At 44.2% G+C, this 16,381-nt stretch overlaps 1 protein-coding gene across 1 annotated transcript in view; it reads right to left on the bottom strand.

Annotated features, from left to right (window-relative positions):
• Nucleotides 1–10,475: 10,475 nt before the first annotated feature.
• ryr3 (ryanodine receptor 3) overlaps nt 10,476–16,381 on the bottom strand; it is a 535,616-nt gene continuing 529,710 nt past the window's right edge. The window contains exons 100-103 of the mRNA XM_051920096.1: nt 16,302–16,366; nt 16,069–16,169; nt 14,741–14,792; nt 10,476–12,549 (exon numbers count right to left, since the gene is read on the bottom strand). Coding sequence (XP_051776056.1) covers nt 12,454–12,549; nt 14,741–14,792; nt 16,069–16,169; nt 16,302–16,366 — 314 coding nt within the window. The 3' untranslated portion in view covers nt 10,476–12,453. The remainder of the gene's footprint in view (nt 12,550–14,740; nt 14,793–16,068; nt 16,170–16,301; nt 16,367–16,381) is intronic.

Raw genomic sequence — 16,381 nt, 5'->3', positions numbered from 1 at the left:
ACTTTATATTAAAACTTTCTTGAGACAAACACGAGGCCATCTGTCCATCAGCTTGGGGGGTCATACCACTGGACGGTGGACCGAGCCACACCTGCAGATCAACATCCGAATGGCTGGAAGAAGAAAAACAAAAAAGCAGAGACTGTTGGAACGGAGAAGTCCAAGTTCAGACCACAATCCTATTGCCATGCTGTGGTGGGACCTTAACAGAGCCGATGACCTCCGACATCAGTGAACTGGTGAGTGGGTCAAAAAAAACGACACCTACACGAAGTGGCCATGGCGGCTGAAGGTGTTTCTACGTGTCACTAAATTACGGGGGCTACTGATTATCTTCCCCCTACGTGGCAGCTGAATGTTTACAACTTAGTGAAAGAGTAGTAGCCGAGGTTGGGGGTCTCTGTTAATGGAAATTAGTGCTGACAACACAGTGGTGTTTTAGACCCCAACTCATCTGTGAAATCACAGACCTGGACTAGAGGGTACTTGTCTTTTTCCCATGAGTGTATTTCAGAGACCCCAGTTTAGGTAGGAGTTAAACTGCGAGGGCCAGGGGTCTCATCTGTACAGAAACTCTGAGCCATCCCTGTGCCACGTCAAAGAAGTGCAGGAAAACGACGACTCACAGTTACAGTAATTCATATCAGAGAGCCAACATTATAATGTGCATTGACATGACAAAACATAAAGTGATGAATATGATGGACAAACTGGATTTGAGTTCCCTTTGAAGAGGACCAATGCTGCAAATTTGCACTAAAGCTTGTTTCTGTTTTTGGTCAGTTTCTATTATCACTTCTCAGGGAACTGGCTGACATGTCAGGAATACCTCTGCCAAGCTTCACTCCATTATGTCTACTGTGCTGGAAGCTCTTAGCCAACACTTGTGGTTTTCATATGGTATGGGGTTACATGTAGAAAACATCACATAAAAAGGCAATTTGCAGCAGTGACGTCCTAAGGTCATCGGAGTAATTCACGACACTCGTAATAAAGGAGAAAAGTCCGCTGCCTTTGTTAGCTCTAAGCAGTTGGCATTCCAGTAACACACAAGGCATCTGCGATGCCAAGATGAGACGGACAAACATTGCGCCTCGGTGGTCTCGCCACCCCGATTCCTCAAGTTTGAGCTTTGGTGGGCTTGTTTGGTAAGGTTACTGGTAGACCCCTCAAGTGTCTCACATGGCCTGAGCTGTTCATTGTGACAGCAAATCTCGTCATTACGTGTGCCAGGTGATAGTGGGTATCCACTCAGACACCGGCACCTTGCCAGCCCACAGGCCGCGCATAGCAAAGGCACTACAATGCCGTGCACGACTTTGGCACACTCGGTTACAGATGGCGATACAGGTGGGACCCTGACTGGCACAGCCCATGTATGCCAGTTTGAGGCACTCTGTCATCTGCACTTTTACAACGCGAGTGTGATTTACAAAATGTACGTGCGGCGGGTTTTACAAATCGTTTTTTTTTTTTTTTTGACACACATTTCCACACAAAGCTTTATAAATGAGACCCTCGTCCATCGCCATCCCTTCAGAAGTCAGCCTGATGTGTCATTTTAGAGGACCGTCCGGTTTGTTGGGCCAAGGGGCCTGTTCTCTGGCAGCATTAGAGAGACGAATGGAAGAGCTGGACGAGTAACGCTGTGGAGCTTTGTGTTTTTAAAGCGACTCGAGTATTCATGAAACCTGAATGTCTAAACGCCCCGTACTCTGGAGGAGGTGCACAGAGTCCCCCATTCTGAACGTTTTTGTCGTGACGTAGTTCTGCTGTAGGTTTTTGTATTTATCTGCTGTTTGTATTCCTTGTATTTCCTCTCCATGTCCACACTTTTTGCCCAAACATCCCAGAGATGCGCAGGCTTGACAAACTGGACGGTCTGTGAGGGGCTCTGGACCCCCTCTCACTTCTAGTCTTTCTGCTGCCGTGAGCTCTGCACAGGCCTGTGGCAGAGAAGTCAGAAATCCAACAAATAAAATCTAAATGCACGCCATTCCCACTGCGCACCTGCGTCACCTTTAAAGCAGAGGCTCATTTGCGTGCCAGAAGGTGCCATTTGTCCGCTGTACACAACCTGGCAGCATTATAAAGGAAATGAAGGTCTTGATTGTTTGTTATTCTTCAAAACATCCATCCATTATCTAACCCGCTATATCCTAACTACAGGGTCACGGGGGTCTGCTGGAGCCAATCCCAGCCAACGGCGGGCGCAAGGCAGGAAACAAACCCCGGGCAGGGTGCCAGCCCACCGCAGTCTTCAAAACATTCCAAGTATTATACAATGGGATGGAGCCAAAGTGGCTAAGAGTGGGCAGGAACAGACTGCAATTAGCCAAAATGTTTAAGTGACAACAAATCAATCCACTGAAAAACAAACTGCACGAGTCCTCCGCCTCTCCCCACAGTTGGGGTCCACTCAGTGGACTTGAATCTAAAGCCAGAGGGTGGACAACATCACCGAGCAGACAATCGTGTGCATGGAAGTAGAAATCCATTTTGTCTTTTACAGAAATCTGTGGCAGCTTGGCAGACGACAAAGTGCCCTTTGGATTTGGTGGAAACGTCACTTCAGTGTGGCACGTGGAGCTTCAGTTGTGGTAACTCTGAATATTACAATTAATAAAGATGGTGGGGTGTGTGCTTAACTTGTGTTTAAGGGCTACTGGAGGTGGCGTCCTTGTGGATAACAGGGCAGGAGGCTGGGGGTTTAAATTGGGGGTGTCACCAACTTGGCCCCAATGCCTCTGACTGGACATTTAGTGTCTTAAAATGACCCACAACTCCAGTCAGTCTAGCATATTGCTGGGCATACAAATAGCATTAAGGTGCAAAGAAGCCACCGTCGGCTACAAGAAAGAAAGAAAGAAAGAAAGAAAGAAAGAAAGAAATAAAACCCAGAAAGTGTGCAGCTTAACCCAGCGGACCTGGAGGGAGCTGTCCAGCTGTACTTCCAATACTCCACACAAAAGGTAAGAAGTAATAAACAAGTCCATGACACTCGTCAACTGAATCAAACAGCAATGAAGTCACCGAACTGAGCTGCCACTGGCAGACCTCCACCAAAGGGGGCGCCGTCCGTCCCAAAAAATCATTCAACAATACAACCACCAGGGGCAGCATAAGGAACACCAAACACCTCAACTACCACCATATCAGCAAAGGCACAAAAAAATTAACAATAAGCACCAAAAGAGCAAAAAACTAACAAGTACCCATAACGAAATAAACACCACAACCGCAATACCAAATGTGACTACAGGCATCCACAACTAAACATTGCAAATCCTAAAATACGTCAAAAACTACCAATTTAAACACCAAATGAGCGTCACTAACTTTTTAAGAAACGCGAAAAAAGAACTAAACGACAACAAAAACCGCTTCAGAAATGAACGGAGAAGCGACTCCAACACGCACCTGACAGAAATTGACTTAAAAAAACGCGAATCAATGCAAGCCGAATATCTGGCTGCATAACACGCCGCTGCCGCCGAAGAGTCTTCAGCCACAATAACAAGCGGAGAGCGAACGGCCCTTCCCACACCACTGAAACACGAAACACCGGAGTGGCGACACCAGCGTAGGCTGCACCTCCCGACTAACGAAGGCATCTAACAAAAACAGAGAAAAACCTCCGGAGAGCAAATGACGCAAAACGATGGCCCCTCTCAAAGCTGGCAGGGCATCAATGAAAGTGAAACAACAACGAAGCTAAACGTTTGAAATAAAAACGCCGACAGCTTCAACTTGTTTACCACCTCCAAGAGTGAAAAGTCGCACATCTGCTCCGTACGCGCTCATCTCGCAGAAAGTCACGTTCCACGGCCTAGCACATCATCTGAGGGGCGGGCACAGCACAACTTCCAATCTTCCACTGGGTAAACGGTGGGTGGCTCAGCGGGTAGCGTCGTTGCCTCACAGCTCTCTGTGTGCGGGTTCAAACCCCACAGGAGACCCTGTGCTTGAATACAAAGGGGCCAAAGATTGAAGATGCCAAATTCCACATTAGGGAAGGGAGATCGCGTCCCGGCTGGATTCCTACCTTGTGCCAATCATGAAAAATGGAAGCGACCCCACATCTGCTCATGGGAAGGGCCATATCGCCTTCACAACCCCGCTAAACCCAAAGGTGTGGTTAAGCTTATCTGTGACTGACTTTGTGGTATCACCTCATGTATTGCTGGCAGTTAGACCCTTCTCAGTAATCTCGTTTAAATGGGAGATCATGAAACGCCAAACACAGGCTGAAACCTGCCACCGTCAAAACAGATAACGCACCCGGGCATTCCGAATGAAAAGGACAAACGAGCAGTCGGTAAACTTACCGCCGCCACCGGCCTTCTCCGCTCAAACAGTGCGCAGTTCTCCCACCACAGGTTACTGCAATCACAGTCACAGTGTCCTTGGGGCAGAGGAGGAGTGGGGACACCCCGAAATGACTCAATAATGGTAAAGAGGGGTCCCGGTGGCTCAACGGGAGTTGCTGATGAGTCGGGGGGTGTGGGATCGAATCCGGCCTGGGAGCAACGGCAGAGGGCCATTCCATACACCTTTATATTGTTACAGAATGATTACAGTCAATTGAACTAAGTTTGTAAAGGATATGCAATTGATTTCGGTGTATTTGATAACACCCACGTCATTGATGCAAATATAAAAATGAAAGGTAAACACAGAAACAGTAGCAGTGGATTGATGCTGGGTGCCGCCAGTCTGCAAAACCAAGCAGAAAAGTGTGAACGCATGGAGTGAGGCTGCTGTGGAAATGTGTGTAGCGTTACGCCAAGTTCACCTCGAAGTGAGCGTGGAAACGGATGTACAGAACGTTTATGTGCATATGCACCGTTTATACGTGAGGCCCCCGGTCCACACCCCAGGACCCTACAGCACAATGACCGTCCAGTGGATCGGAAGCACTTGGGTGGACTGGAGTTATAGAGGGGCTCAAAGGAAAGGCAGACTGGGGTGAGGCTTACGTTTTCAGTTCAGAATTTTGATGATGATGATGATAGTTTTATTTGCTTTTCAAACTGTCATTTTGCAATTTAAGGTGGCAAAGGAGAACCAAACATTGACTCAGGCCCGGTGCCACACTGCCCATCGGTCTTGGATGAGACGTCTTTTTACCACCATGCCTTGCTGGTGGGCCTGTGCGTTCCCTTGTTCTCTGCCAGCACTGGCCTGCGGTGCCTACCACTGATTTTCTTTTGCCTGTCAGTCTGCACCCTTGTTTTAGTAAGACGAGTTGACCTTGAGTTCACAAATGCGTACTCCACATGTGACATGTTTTTGAGTACTGTAGTGATTCAGACATGTGAGGAAACATAGTGAGGGTGCTGGAATGGAAAGGATGGAGAGACACAGCGTGGTGAGGAGCACTCGGGTTCAAGTGCTTGTCCCCCAAAGCCGACAGTGGCATCGCATCACCAATGGGCCCATCAAGGCACCCCTTTAATTATTACTGGAGTGTCTCGGCTCTTCCTTCATCACACCTCCAAGTAACTTGAGCAGTTCGTTAGAAGCATAAAGAAATATCAATGGCTGATCTCACCCTCTTACTGATGATTCTGCTGTGAGGATAAAGTTTTGCTTGCAGTGCCCCCTTCAGATTCTCCTTTCCACTGCGTGGCACCCTCACTCATATGGGCCTAAATTAGAGGCAGCCAGCAGCCCTACTTGTGCAAATGTCTGTGGTAAAAGCAACTCAAACATGGGAAGAACATGCAGAGTCCACACAGACACTAAGAGTCACTAATGTGTATTATCGTAGTATTTCCCTCTACTTACCCTTTACCTGTTCTCTCAAGGGTAAATGTTCTCGTCAGGTTCGTTATCGGGTTGGTCTACTGTTGCACTTTAAAATGAACACACACACACATAGATAAACACACACACACAGACCCTAACCATAACAGTGTCCCATGAATGACACACACACGCTGATTAACCCTTAGCACTTTAAACTACACATCAGCCTGTCACTCAGCACTTCAAGAGACTTACTTATTATCGGCACGAACAACATACGATGTTTTAGTGATATCTCAGACCTAAATATTACTTTTGATCTACAAGAATACATTTAAACATACAAAGACTCAACACTCTTGACTATAGGCCATTTATCAGCCAAGAATACCTTCTTCTTATCGTACTGTTCCTTCTTTTGAGCGACGCCCTCACTCTCAGCCTTATAAACCTCGCAGCACAGAAATAATGGCAAAAATCTGGCTGTCACCAGGTGCTCAAAGAAAACTTATTAATTCAATCACTCTAGACATTAAGACAAAGCATAGAAAGTTAAAAGCAGCATGGTATTTATTACAAGTATAATAATAATACCACTGGAACAAAGAATAGAAAATAAGTACTGATAGGAAAGTCTGAATATATATAGTCTTTAGGAAAAACTTACGAAAAAGTTACAGATGACAAGGATGAATGTCCCAGGGAGGCGTTTGATTTAGCAATGGATGTTCATGATGCCTTTCTGACGACCAATGTTGTCTTCGTCTGTTCATCTTCTTCTCCTCCTCCTCTTCTCTCCTTCCTCTTTCAAACCAAGGCATATTTATTATGAAATGTCATGCCTTGGTTTCACAACACATGCACCTGATTGGCTGGCTGTCAATGTGATTGATGAATTTTGCTCAAACTCTTTCCCAGATAATAAAGTTCTTTGATATTGCCTCAGTTTCCCTTTTCCCAGGCTGTAAACGACATTCTTATCCCAAATGTCCATCCATAAAGTAATCAATAGCCTGGGGTGTCAGCACAGCATCCTTTCCCAGGTTATAAAGTAATTGAACCACCAGAAATGTCTTCCTTTCAATGTTGGAAACAGCTGTTTTAAAAGTGAGGTGTAAGAAAACCTGCTCTGATCTGTCTTAGTTCATCTGTTGTCTTGTCTCGAACAAAATATAATGGAAACCAAAATGTACAGATTTTATACACCATAACAAATGAGAATCACTGAGCGGGAAGCAGCGAGTGGGCCTGACTTGTGACCAGAGTCCACAAACTCAGTCGGCCGACGAGTGCGAATGCCGTCACAAACAAACTCAATGTCATTTTGCTCAACTCAATGCACTTTCATCCAGTTACAAAATGCTGCTCGACAGATGAGCGCACCAGAGACGAGCCTGGCATGTCTCAATATGGTATCTGAACATGACGTCCGCCCTTTTCTCTTTGACCCCACATTCTTGAATGTGGCAGGTGGGCACGGTGGTCTTGGCTCATTTTCCAGGCTGTTACAGTGTCAGGTTGTCCTATTGGTTCCACCCCAAATCTCCAAATCCCAAGACTCCTCCAGATGATACAGGATTGGATTTGACAAATGAACACCACCACTATTCTGGCATTGGCAACAGCAGACATACCAGCGTCTTGGGCAGTTGACGCACAGACATGGGGTCCCATGCATGTTCATACTGTATTTGCCCGATTACTTGACCGAGACTCTGGGGTCTCTTTCTGGGTTCTGTTTTAGCTCTTGTGCCTCTTTGACCTTGTTTTCCAGTTCTTGTTAGCCGCTGGTTCAGGTGGCTCTTTCTTTATCAAGTGTTTACATCAAGCATGTTATTGAAAAGAATTCAGTTTGACACTAAAAATGATGCAATGTCTCTAGTTCAAGTGCAGGCTCAAGTCCTAGCTGGTCACCCCTAACCCCGATGTCACATGAGCAGGGACCACACAACTGCATCAGAAGTGCATTTGAACACGACAGCTTGTGAACCTTTCACAACTCTTCACACTTCCCCCCCAAACCACAAATCCAACCTCCAAACCTCAAGAACGTCATCTGAACGACTTAAAACTCCTGCTAGAAGCCTGAAAAGGCCGACTGTACGTCCATAAACACTGGCACCATACATAAAAAAGGTGACTCTGCATACCTGGGTTGGGTATCCGTGTGTCCTGCCACCAACTTTGACTCCTTCCTTCCTTGCGTTTTTGATGATAAAAGTCCTCTGCTGATGCCACCTTGCGTCTGCTCTTCAGATATGTCTGCCAGCATTTGTTGACATTCTCATTGAGATTTCCAGCTAAAGACAAAGATCTCAACAACTGCCAAGTGCCCAGTCTGTGTAGACCACCGCATTCGGACTGGTGGAGCCTCCCCAGCCATGTTCTGGTTGGCCCTGTTAACTTCCCTGCAGGGAGAGCTACTGACAAGAGTGGACGAGTGTAAATATCATGGAGCACCAGAAGCCCAAGATGGAGGATTAGATGCAGAGATGACCCACAGAGTGTAGTGCAGATGTAACAACTGAAAGAAGGTATCAGGTGTAGTGTGTGATTGAGGAATTAAGGTTAATGTTAAAGATCCAAAGATCTGAGCCAAAAGGCCAAGCTGTTGATTTACCAGTCGATCTATGTTCCTACTCTCACCTATGGCCACGAGCTTTGGGCAGTGGCCGAAAGAGCAAGATCACAAATACAAGCGGCTGAAATGAGTTTCCTCCGCAGGGTGGCTGGACTTTCCCTTAGAGACATTGTGAGGAGATCAGTTATCTGGGAGAGACTCAGAGTAGAGTCGCTGCTCCTCCGCATTGAGAGGAGTCAGTTGAGGTGGTTCAGGCATCTGGTTAGGATGCCCCCTGGACGTCTCTCTAGGGGGGTGTTCCGGGCATGTCCCACTGGGAGAAGGCCATGGGGCAGACACAGGACACGCTGGAGGGATTATATCTCCCGGCTGGCCTTGGAATGCCTTGGGGTCCTCCCAGAGGAGCTGGAGGAGGTGGCCGGGGAGAGGGAGGTCTGGGCTTCCCTGCTTAGGCTGCTGCCCCCGCGACCCGACCTCAGATAAGCGTTGGACAATGGATGGATGGTTAAAGATGAGGTTTTTATGACCTATGGAGCTGAGACACGGGCAGTAAAGGGAGAACAGCAGGAGAAGAAGTTAGATGTGGCAGAAATGAGAATGTTAAGATGGATGTGTGGAGTTACAAAGAAGGGGGCAGAATAAGAAAAGGGACAATCAGAGGTACAACAAAAGTGGGAGAGATGTGTAAAGTACAGGAAAGTAGGTTGAAGTGGTATGGACACGTGATCAGGAGAGACGATGAATACGTGGGTAAAAGAGCGATGAAAATGGAAGTACAGGGGAGGAGAAAGTGAGGGAGGCCAAGTGTTTGTGCTGCTAATTAACTTCTTGTGAATTCATTTTAATTTACTTCTCTTTTTAAGATTGGTTCCCCTGAATTGCTTCATTTCTTTCCTTAAATGGCACCCAAACAGAAATGAAATGTGAGGTGAGGTGAGGTGAGTGAGTCAACAGAAGACCAACTAAGTCAGGGCCTCAAACTCCAACCAGTTGCTTAATTAGGCGCCGAGTCTTGTTGTTAATTAAATCCGCTCTTTAATTCTGTGGCTTGTTGCTGCTCTCATTGGCTGCTAATTAAGGAAAAAGAAACAATTAAGGGGTTAGAGTCTTCAAGAGAAAGTCAATTACAAAGAATTGAAATGAAGTTCATTAGCAGCAAAACCAGGCCACTCATTAAGAGAAGGGTTAGAATGAAACCTATAGCCACAGTGTGACCCCCCCGGACTAAATGGCCTCCTCTCGCTTATCAGATTTGTTATGTTTGTATCACCAATAAAACCTCAACAAAAAATCAGGCAGGGTAGATGAGGTCAAGCAACTGCAAAAGGAATGTGTGCTGATGAGTTGTTACAAAAGTTAAAATAACGATCGGGAAGGCTTTACATAACAGCAGATTGTCTTACTAAGGATCTTTAGGGTCCACATGTAACACGTCATAGATGGTGGGTTTAAAGACAAAGAGTCAGATTGTTCTGAAATGTCAGAACATGCAGAGATGGTCTCAGGTAAGAGATATATGCGTACCACAGACTTTCTTTTTCCTTGAAGTCTAAACTACTCAAATGCACAGTAAAACAGGAGCACTTCATAGACACCGCCAGACAGTACACTTACTGTATGGAATGCACATTTTGAAAGAGCTTCACTTGTCAAATAAGGAAAAACCCAAACAAACCCTGGTGGAGTGTCTTGTCATCTGCCTTAGCCCTTATCCACCTTATCTCTCAGTTTCTCAAACTGCTCCTGCTCCCCCGTTGTCCCTTTGGTCCCCTTTTAACCCATCGCTCCCAGCTCCAAGTGACTCTGGCAGGGGGTACATTTTACAAGCACAGTTTGGGTGAAATAAACTTGCCACTTGCATGTCTGCTTCAAAGGCTCCGTCCTATTGGACTGGGGGGCATTTGCACGTCTGCTTTGTTAACTTGATTTGACCATCCACCTTCTACTTGGACAATAACACCAGCGTTGTGGAGAATTTATGTTTTTTCAACTTTTGTCGATTGTTTCCAGGGTGCTGATTCAAGGTTGCCAGGTAATGCAGGATTCCAAAGGCCCAGCAGGGCTACATGCATTTTTTTGGGGGAGTTTGGTTTCGTTTTGTACAAATAAAAAATAAAAAAAACAACGCACTCAGACTGCAGTGTTGTATTGCATTGGGAACTTTATTGTTTCAAAAAAAAAAAAAAAAAAAAAAAAAAATAAAAAAAGATAAGGGGTTGCAGAGGTACGCAGAGCCATCACATACAAGGAGCCATACAGGAGCACGTTATCGCCCAGTGGATCTCGTGATTGAGACGACCGTGGGATCGTCTTCGTAATTCCACCCTAAAAGTTTTGCAGCCTGCTAGTAAGAGAGGATTTAACTGAATTAAATTCAAATGGATTCCGGTTTTGGTTAAAGACGAAAACAAAAAGCCACCAAAGCCATCTGCTAATCCCGAAGAACTACAGCGCAAACATACTAGAAAGGACAGATGTCATGTTGCATAGCTTTGTTTGTTCAGGTAAGGCACTTTTTCACGTTTTGACACTTTTATAGTAAGCGACAAGGTTTTCTCAGATGTGTGTGTGTGTGTGTGTGTGGATAAGAACATGTTACCTCAACTCGGGGCACATTTTTAGGCACAAGAGGGATCTGAGGTGAGCAGCCTTGACCGGCTGGGAAGGGCTACCGATCTGCAACAGCTAACCTCTACATGATGATGTGACAGGGTGTGCATGCTTTATGTGGGCAGATAGTGAACAGATGAGCAGTGTGTTGATTAAAGGAGGCCAGCAAGTTTACGCATGTCTATAAAATCATTAGGGAAATCACATTTGTAAGGAGATATCTACCTGTCCCCCCCTGCAGAAAGAGAGCATCACAAATACACAAGCAGGCTGTCAATGCCAAGTGTGTGACCAGATATTCTGTATCATATTCTGCTTTAAGCATTTATTTTTTTTGTGTTCTTTTTTTTATTGTCTAGTTTTGTCAGCGTTTAAATTGATGTAAGCCAGAAAGCTGCAATCTTTAACAGATTAATTTCTTAGGCCGCCCCATTTACTCAAGACGACAGCGTGCGGACAATGCAATCGGAGGATAAGGCAGAGCAATATGACATGCAATTATTTAGAAAATACATTATGATAGTGGCAAAACAGTAGTGTTGTGCTGAAACCATAAAATCTATGAGAAAAAGCAGAGGCTGTCTAAGAAGAGAAGACGCGAGAATGGGAGGCTTGAATTTCTATCCCTTGAACTCTCACGTGTGTCTCTCTTCACAGCCCCGAGCTGAGCTAAATTCAAGTAACGCAGCACACATCTTGTCATTTCATATTGCCCATGGTATGGTTTGTTATCCATTTAAGTGCAGAATGTACTAATATTTCTTACAATAAATAAATATGTAAGATCCAGAGGAAAAAAAAAAACATTCCATTGGAAAACTTACATTTGGCATTAGTAGCAGTTCATCATTTACAAAATGATGAGAACGCCCTTTTGAATACTAGTAAGTTTACATAGCTATTCTGTTACCCTTTAAAAGCCAAGACTCACCCTAAGACAGTATTTGTGAAATGATTTTAAGGTGGTGATTGGACAGGAACATTGGGCACAACCGTTATTCACATAAAGGCAGCAGCGTTTTTGTTTAGAACAGCGGCAAGAGTCCGCTCTAGAAAACAAGGTTTCTAAATCTGAGAGATTGGTGTAGTTGGCAGGATTCTGTTACGTGAGATGATATTTTTAAATCGATAGCTCTGGCATAGTATGTAAATCTAGTATCGTTAGGAATCTAGTATGTAAACCAGTATCTTTAAATAGATAATGTTGGCATTGTCAGTTATGTCAAACAATATTACTAAAACTGGCAATATTGGCAAAACCATCATGTCACTATATTCACATTTTTTGACTGGCACATTGATCAAGTGCCACAGAAGGCAGGCAGACTGATACTTAAGTTACACAGTAATGCTGTTCCACTTGAGAACAGAAACAGGTCAATGACTACAATAAGGTGTGGGTGTTCTGTGTAGTCTTTGAAATGTCTTGAAAAGGCTCGTTTTAAGATGGCCAAGAGGCTAGGACTGTAACATTTGGGCTTCAGGGTCATCTTCTTCTTTCTTCCATCTTCTTAACCCAACTGATCCTCATATTGTTTGCGGAAGCAATCTCCCGCAGGGAAGAAGTCCCAACAGCGTTCCTGGTACATCTTCCAGACATAGGATTCCTGTGGAATTGAAACTTCATTAATAGAATAGCACAGCTGTGATCACCAGATAAACTTTTTCATTTTCTTTTGTGGGAGAGAGTAATGAAGATATTTATGAGAATGAATTAACGTGGCAAGCTGATCTGCAGCACGGGAGGGATTTGAAATTTCATGGGACACCACATATTGAAAACAAATGCCTGGATAAGTATCAACTCCCTTTGGGAAAAGCAATTAGTGAGGTCTCGGATAACTTTACTCATGAATAATAAGGATCATGAAATGCTTACTACAAAAAGGAAGAAGCAAGTCAAAGAAGTTCCCTAATTAGTCCCATGTAGTCTGAAATGACCATCCAAACTGACATCCTTAGCCCTTTTCCCATAATGCAGTTTTACAAGTGTGCATTTCTTTTGTTTTGAGCTCCAGGCCTTGCTTTTATTAGTAAACATACAGTATTTATATATTATGTAGAACGAGTGGCCTGGTTGGACAATGCTCCAGTGACCCATCTGGCCTCTATCCATGTTGAGTTTCCATGGTCTTGTATTTTCCACATGCTTTCTGTTGGAGCAGACTCTGGTCGAATAAAAAAGTATGCATGTCAGATAAAGGCATGAATCTAAGTTGGTCATGTGATGCTGTGTGTGTGAATGTGGACAGCGGCAGCTCCTGTCTTATGTCCAGGGGTCTCATTTATAAAATTGTGCATACATAAAGACACCTTGAACACCACCCTGAACCATCCATATATGGACCATGCTACTCAATATATATGCTGATACATATACAATCGTGACGCTGCAGAACTTCATTCGCTGGTAGAGCAGCCTCCCATTTGATGCATCGAGACACCACCATCTACACTGAACAGTAAGTATCTGGCTGCGCTCTGCAACTGACAGTACAAGATCATGTGCGGTATTATTGTGCCTCTCCTTTGTGTTCTGGGGATCCAAGAAAGGCATAAGGTGCTAGCATCTGAGCAATTAGCCATTATACCTGGCACATGTAATGATATAATTACTGTTATAATGAATAGTACAGGCCATGAAAAACTGAGGGTTAGCCAGTTACTTTACTGCCCAGCTAGCCACCACGTACAGCACCATCAGCAAGTCATCTGATCAATGCTAGTTTGCCTCAAAATAAATGAATCCTGCGTTAACCCAGGCCACTGAGACATGACGTTCATCAGTATAGTTTTCACATCACAGATGACTTGTGCATTAATAGAATGTCACTGCTTTATGGTTAACAAAAACTGCTTCATTTTTGCTAGGTGTCGTTATTGAAATATGACTGCAGTAAAGCGCTCAGATTAGGTTAGGAGAACTGGACACTGCTGCACATTGCCTTTTTATGTTGGCAAAAACATGTTATGTAGATGTACGTACACCATACGAAAACTGGATATAGTGTCTCACCGGTTAATTAAGGGCTAACAACACAATGGACATGACAGAGCTAAGCCCTGCTGAGATATTACTGATGTGTCATCCAGTTTGCTGATGACAGCCGATATAAACTGACAACCAAAAAAGTTCTTCAATGCAAATACGCAGCATTGGCCCTCTTAATTGGGAACTAAAATACAGTTTGTGAATCATCTTTATTGTTTTTGTGGTATCCTTATGTTTGTACATTAACACACATTTTAATAACTGCTCAGTGATTATTATTCATGTGTGTTGTCATTCAGCCAGTTTGGCTGGATTTACTCTACTTGATCAAGTGTGTTATCACTTCCCAGTTACTCCGAAATGTTGCTTTCCCATAAATACATACGCTACCCCGTCAATTTTTTTTTTTGTAAATCCTGGCATTTACATGGGAAGTTCTGAATGCACATTTCCAACCTCATTTTGTGTGTACGCAAGCTTTATAAATGAGGCCCCAGGACTGCTAGGGTAAGCTGAAATAAACAAATTAGGGAACCAGCTGCGGTCATTGTAAAACCTATAATACACATAGGGTGAATGTGATGGGAGCCTCTGTCACTAACAAAATGACTAGTATTTAAATGGATTTTAGAAAGAACGTTAAATGCTCCTCCTACGCTAATGGTAAAGTCTCCCATATTATGTCTCTGTGTTCCTTCATTAAGTCTGAGAGGGTAGATATGAAGGACGAGCAGCAAGACTGTGTCTTGTCAATACACACCACTTTGTAGAAAGCTAAACCTCAAACACACTTGTCAGTTACCTACCTGACCTGTGTGCTCCGTCTCATCTTTGTTAATGAGGTACATAAGGAAGAACCTGTTAAAGAAAAGAACACAGGCATTGGAACCACCAATCATATAATCAACAATGACATAAATGTAGCATGTTCTGGAAGATATCGGCTGCTTATGGCTCTGCTGTTTGATCCCTGTGCTCCCAGTTAGTGGTGTAATGGGCTGATTTGCACCAATGCTGAAGTGTTCTTCTGTGCCACTACACATCTGGTTGATACACTGGTAGCACAGTCTTTGTGTAGCAGGACTGAAGCTCTGCACACTTGTCAGGGCAGACAACTTGTGAACTCAGTCCAGTGTTTCTTAACATGATAACTTAATTTGGGGTTTCTTGCACGACTTACATTTTGGTTAACAGCTGACAAGCTTACAAAGCCAAAGCATTTAAGCCATTATATTTTATTTTATCACTTGCCATCAATGGATCATTCAAGAAAGCCCTTTGTACAGAAGCCACAAAACAGTATAAAGCCAAACACTACATCACGGAACATGAGAAATTTTGAGGAAGACTACCATCACCTACGCATTTGTCCCCACCCCTCTTTCCAGAAATATTTGTGAGCTACTCAATTTAAATCAGTGCCACTACAATAACAGCTCTGCCAGTCACAGTATCATGGCACCACCTCTGTGTGCATGTGGGATGTATGAATCAAGTTCTCGGCTAAACTGGAAAGGTCAGTGAGGAGGATTATGTTCAAAGTGTGCTCAGATTGATCACTTGCAAAGGAGTTTTCATGAGGATGCTCTTAAACCCACATCTTAAAGATGACCAAGAACAGACAACTTGTCCTTGAGACTCCCATCTTCGGGATAATACCAGAGAACGTCATCAGTAATGACCTGAATGGAAAAGGAAGGTTCAGTCGCTCTGAGCTCACAGTTGGAAGCTGATGTCAACTAAGCAGGAGGCCATCAGAGTTGAAGTACTGCAGGGCAGCTAAGGGCAGGAGCTCTAGTGATCCCATTAAGAAGCTGTCACACGGACGATTACCTCTAAATCAGATAATGGTGGGTTGGCCTTTTTCAAAAAGGATCTTACTGAGCAGTGGAGCCCCGAGGGAAAGGTGTTTTTTATGTCCTTTGGTATATTGAATGATAACGTGTAAGCGTAGCATGGAGCTTAGTTAAATCATCAAGGTAGGCTTAACATATCACCCATGGCCACAAAGGTACACTTCTCCCTTCTGATTTTTCAAGCTCAAACTGGTCTACAGAAAAGATGTTTCACTGGCTACATGAATTTTCTGTTCTACAGATTCACCTGCATGTCTACTAACATGTAAGGTACTCACAAGTAGTTGGCCAGGTTGTGTTCTTGCAAGGTGTGAGTTTCAAAGCCATGCGGCGTCGTGTCAAAGTAATCATTTCCAATTCCACAAATGAAGCATTTGGTCTGTGGAGCAAAAGACAAGATGACAATAAATGAGAAGATGTTTGTTTGTGAGTACAGCAAAGTGAAAACCTAAAGCATGTCCACAGTGGCCAAGTGGTGGACAATTCCACTATGACAAAAAAAGTCTCTTACCTCCATATCCTCCCTTACTTGCTCCTGCTGATCTCTGAGCTCACCAAACGCATCAATGATGAGACCTGTAGGTAAATAGT

This window comes from Erpetoichthys calabaricus, chromosome 16 (assembly GCF_900747795.2).
Source record: "Erpetoichthys calabaricus chromosome 16, fErpCal1.3, whole genome shotgun sequence".
Taxonomy (NCBI): domain Eukaryota; kingdom Metazoa; phylum Chordata; class Cladistia; order Polypteriformes; family Polypteridae; genus Erpetoichthys; species Erpetoichthys calabaricus.
The sequence above is the reverse complement of the archived record's forward strand: the minus strand, read 5'-3'. Positions and strand labels throughout refer to the sequence as shown.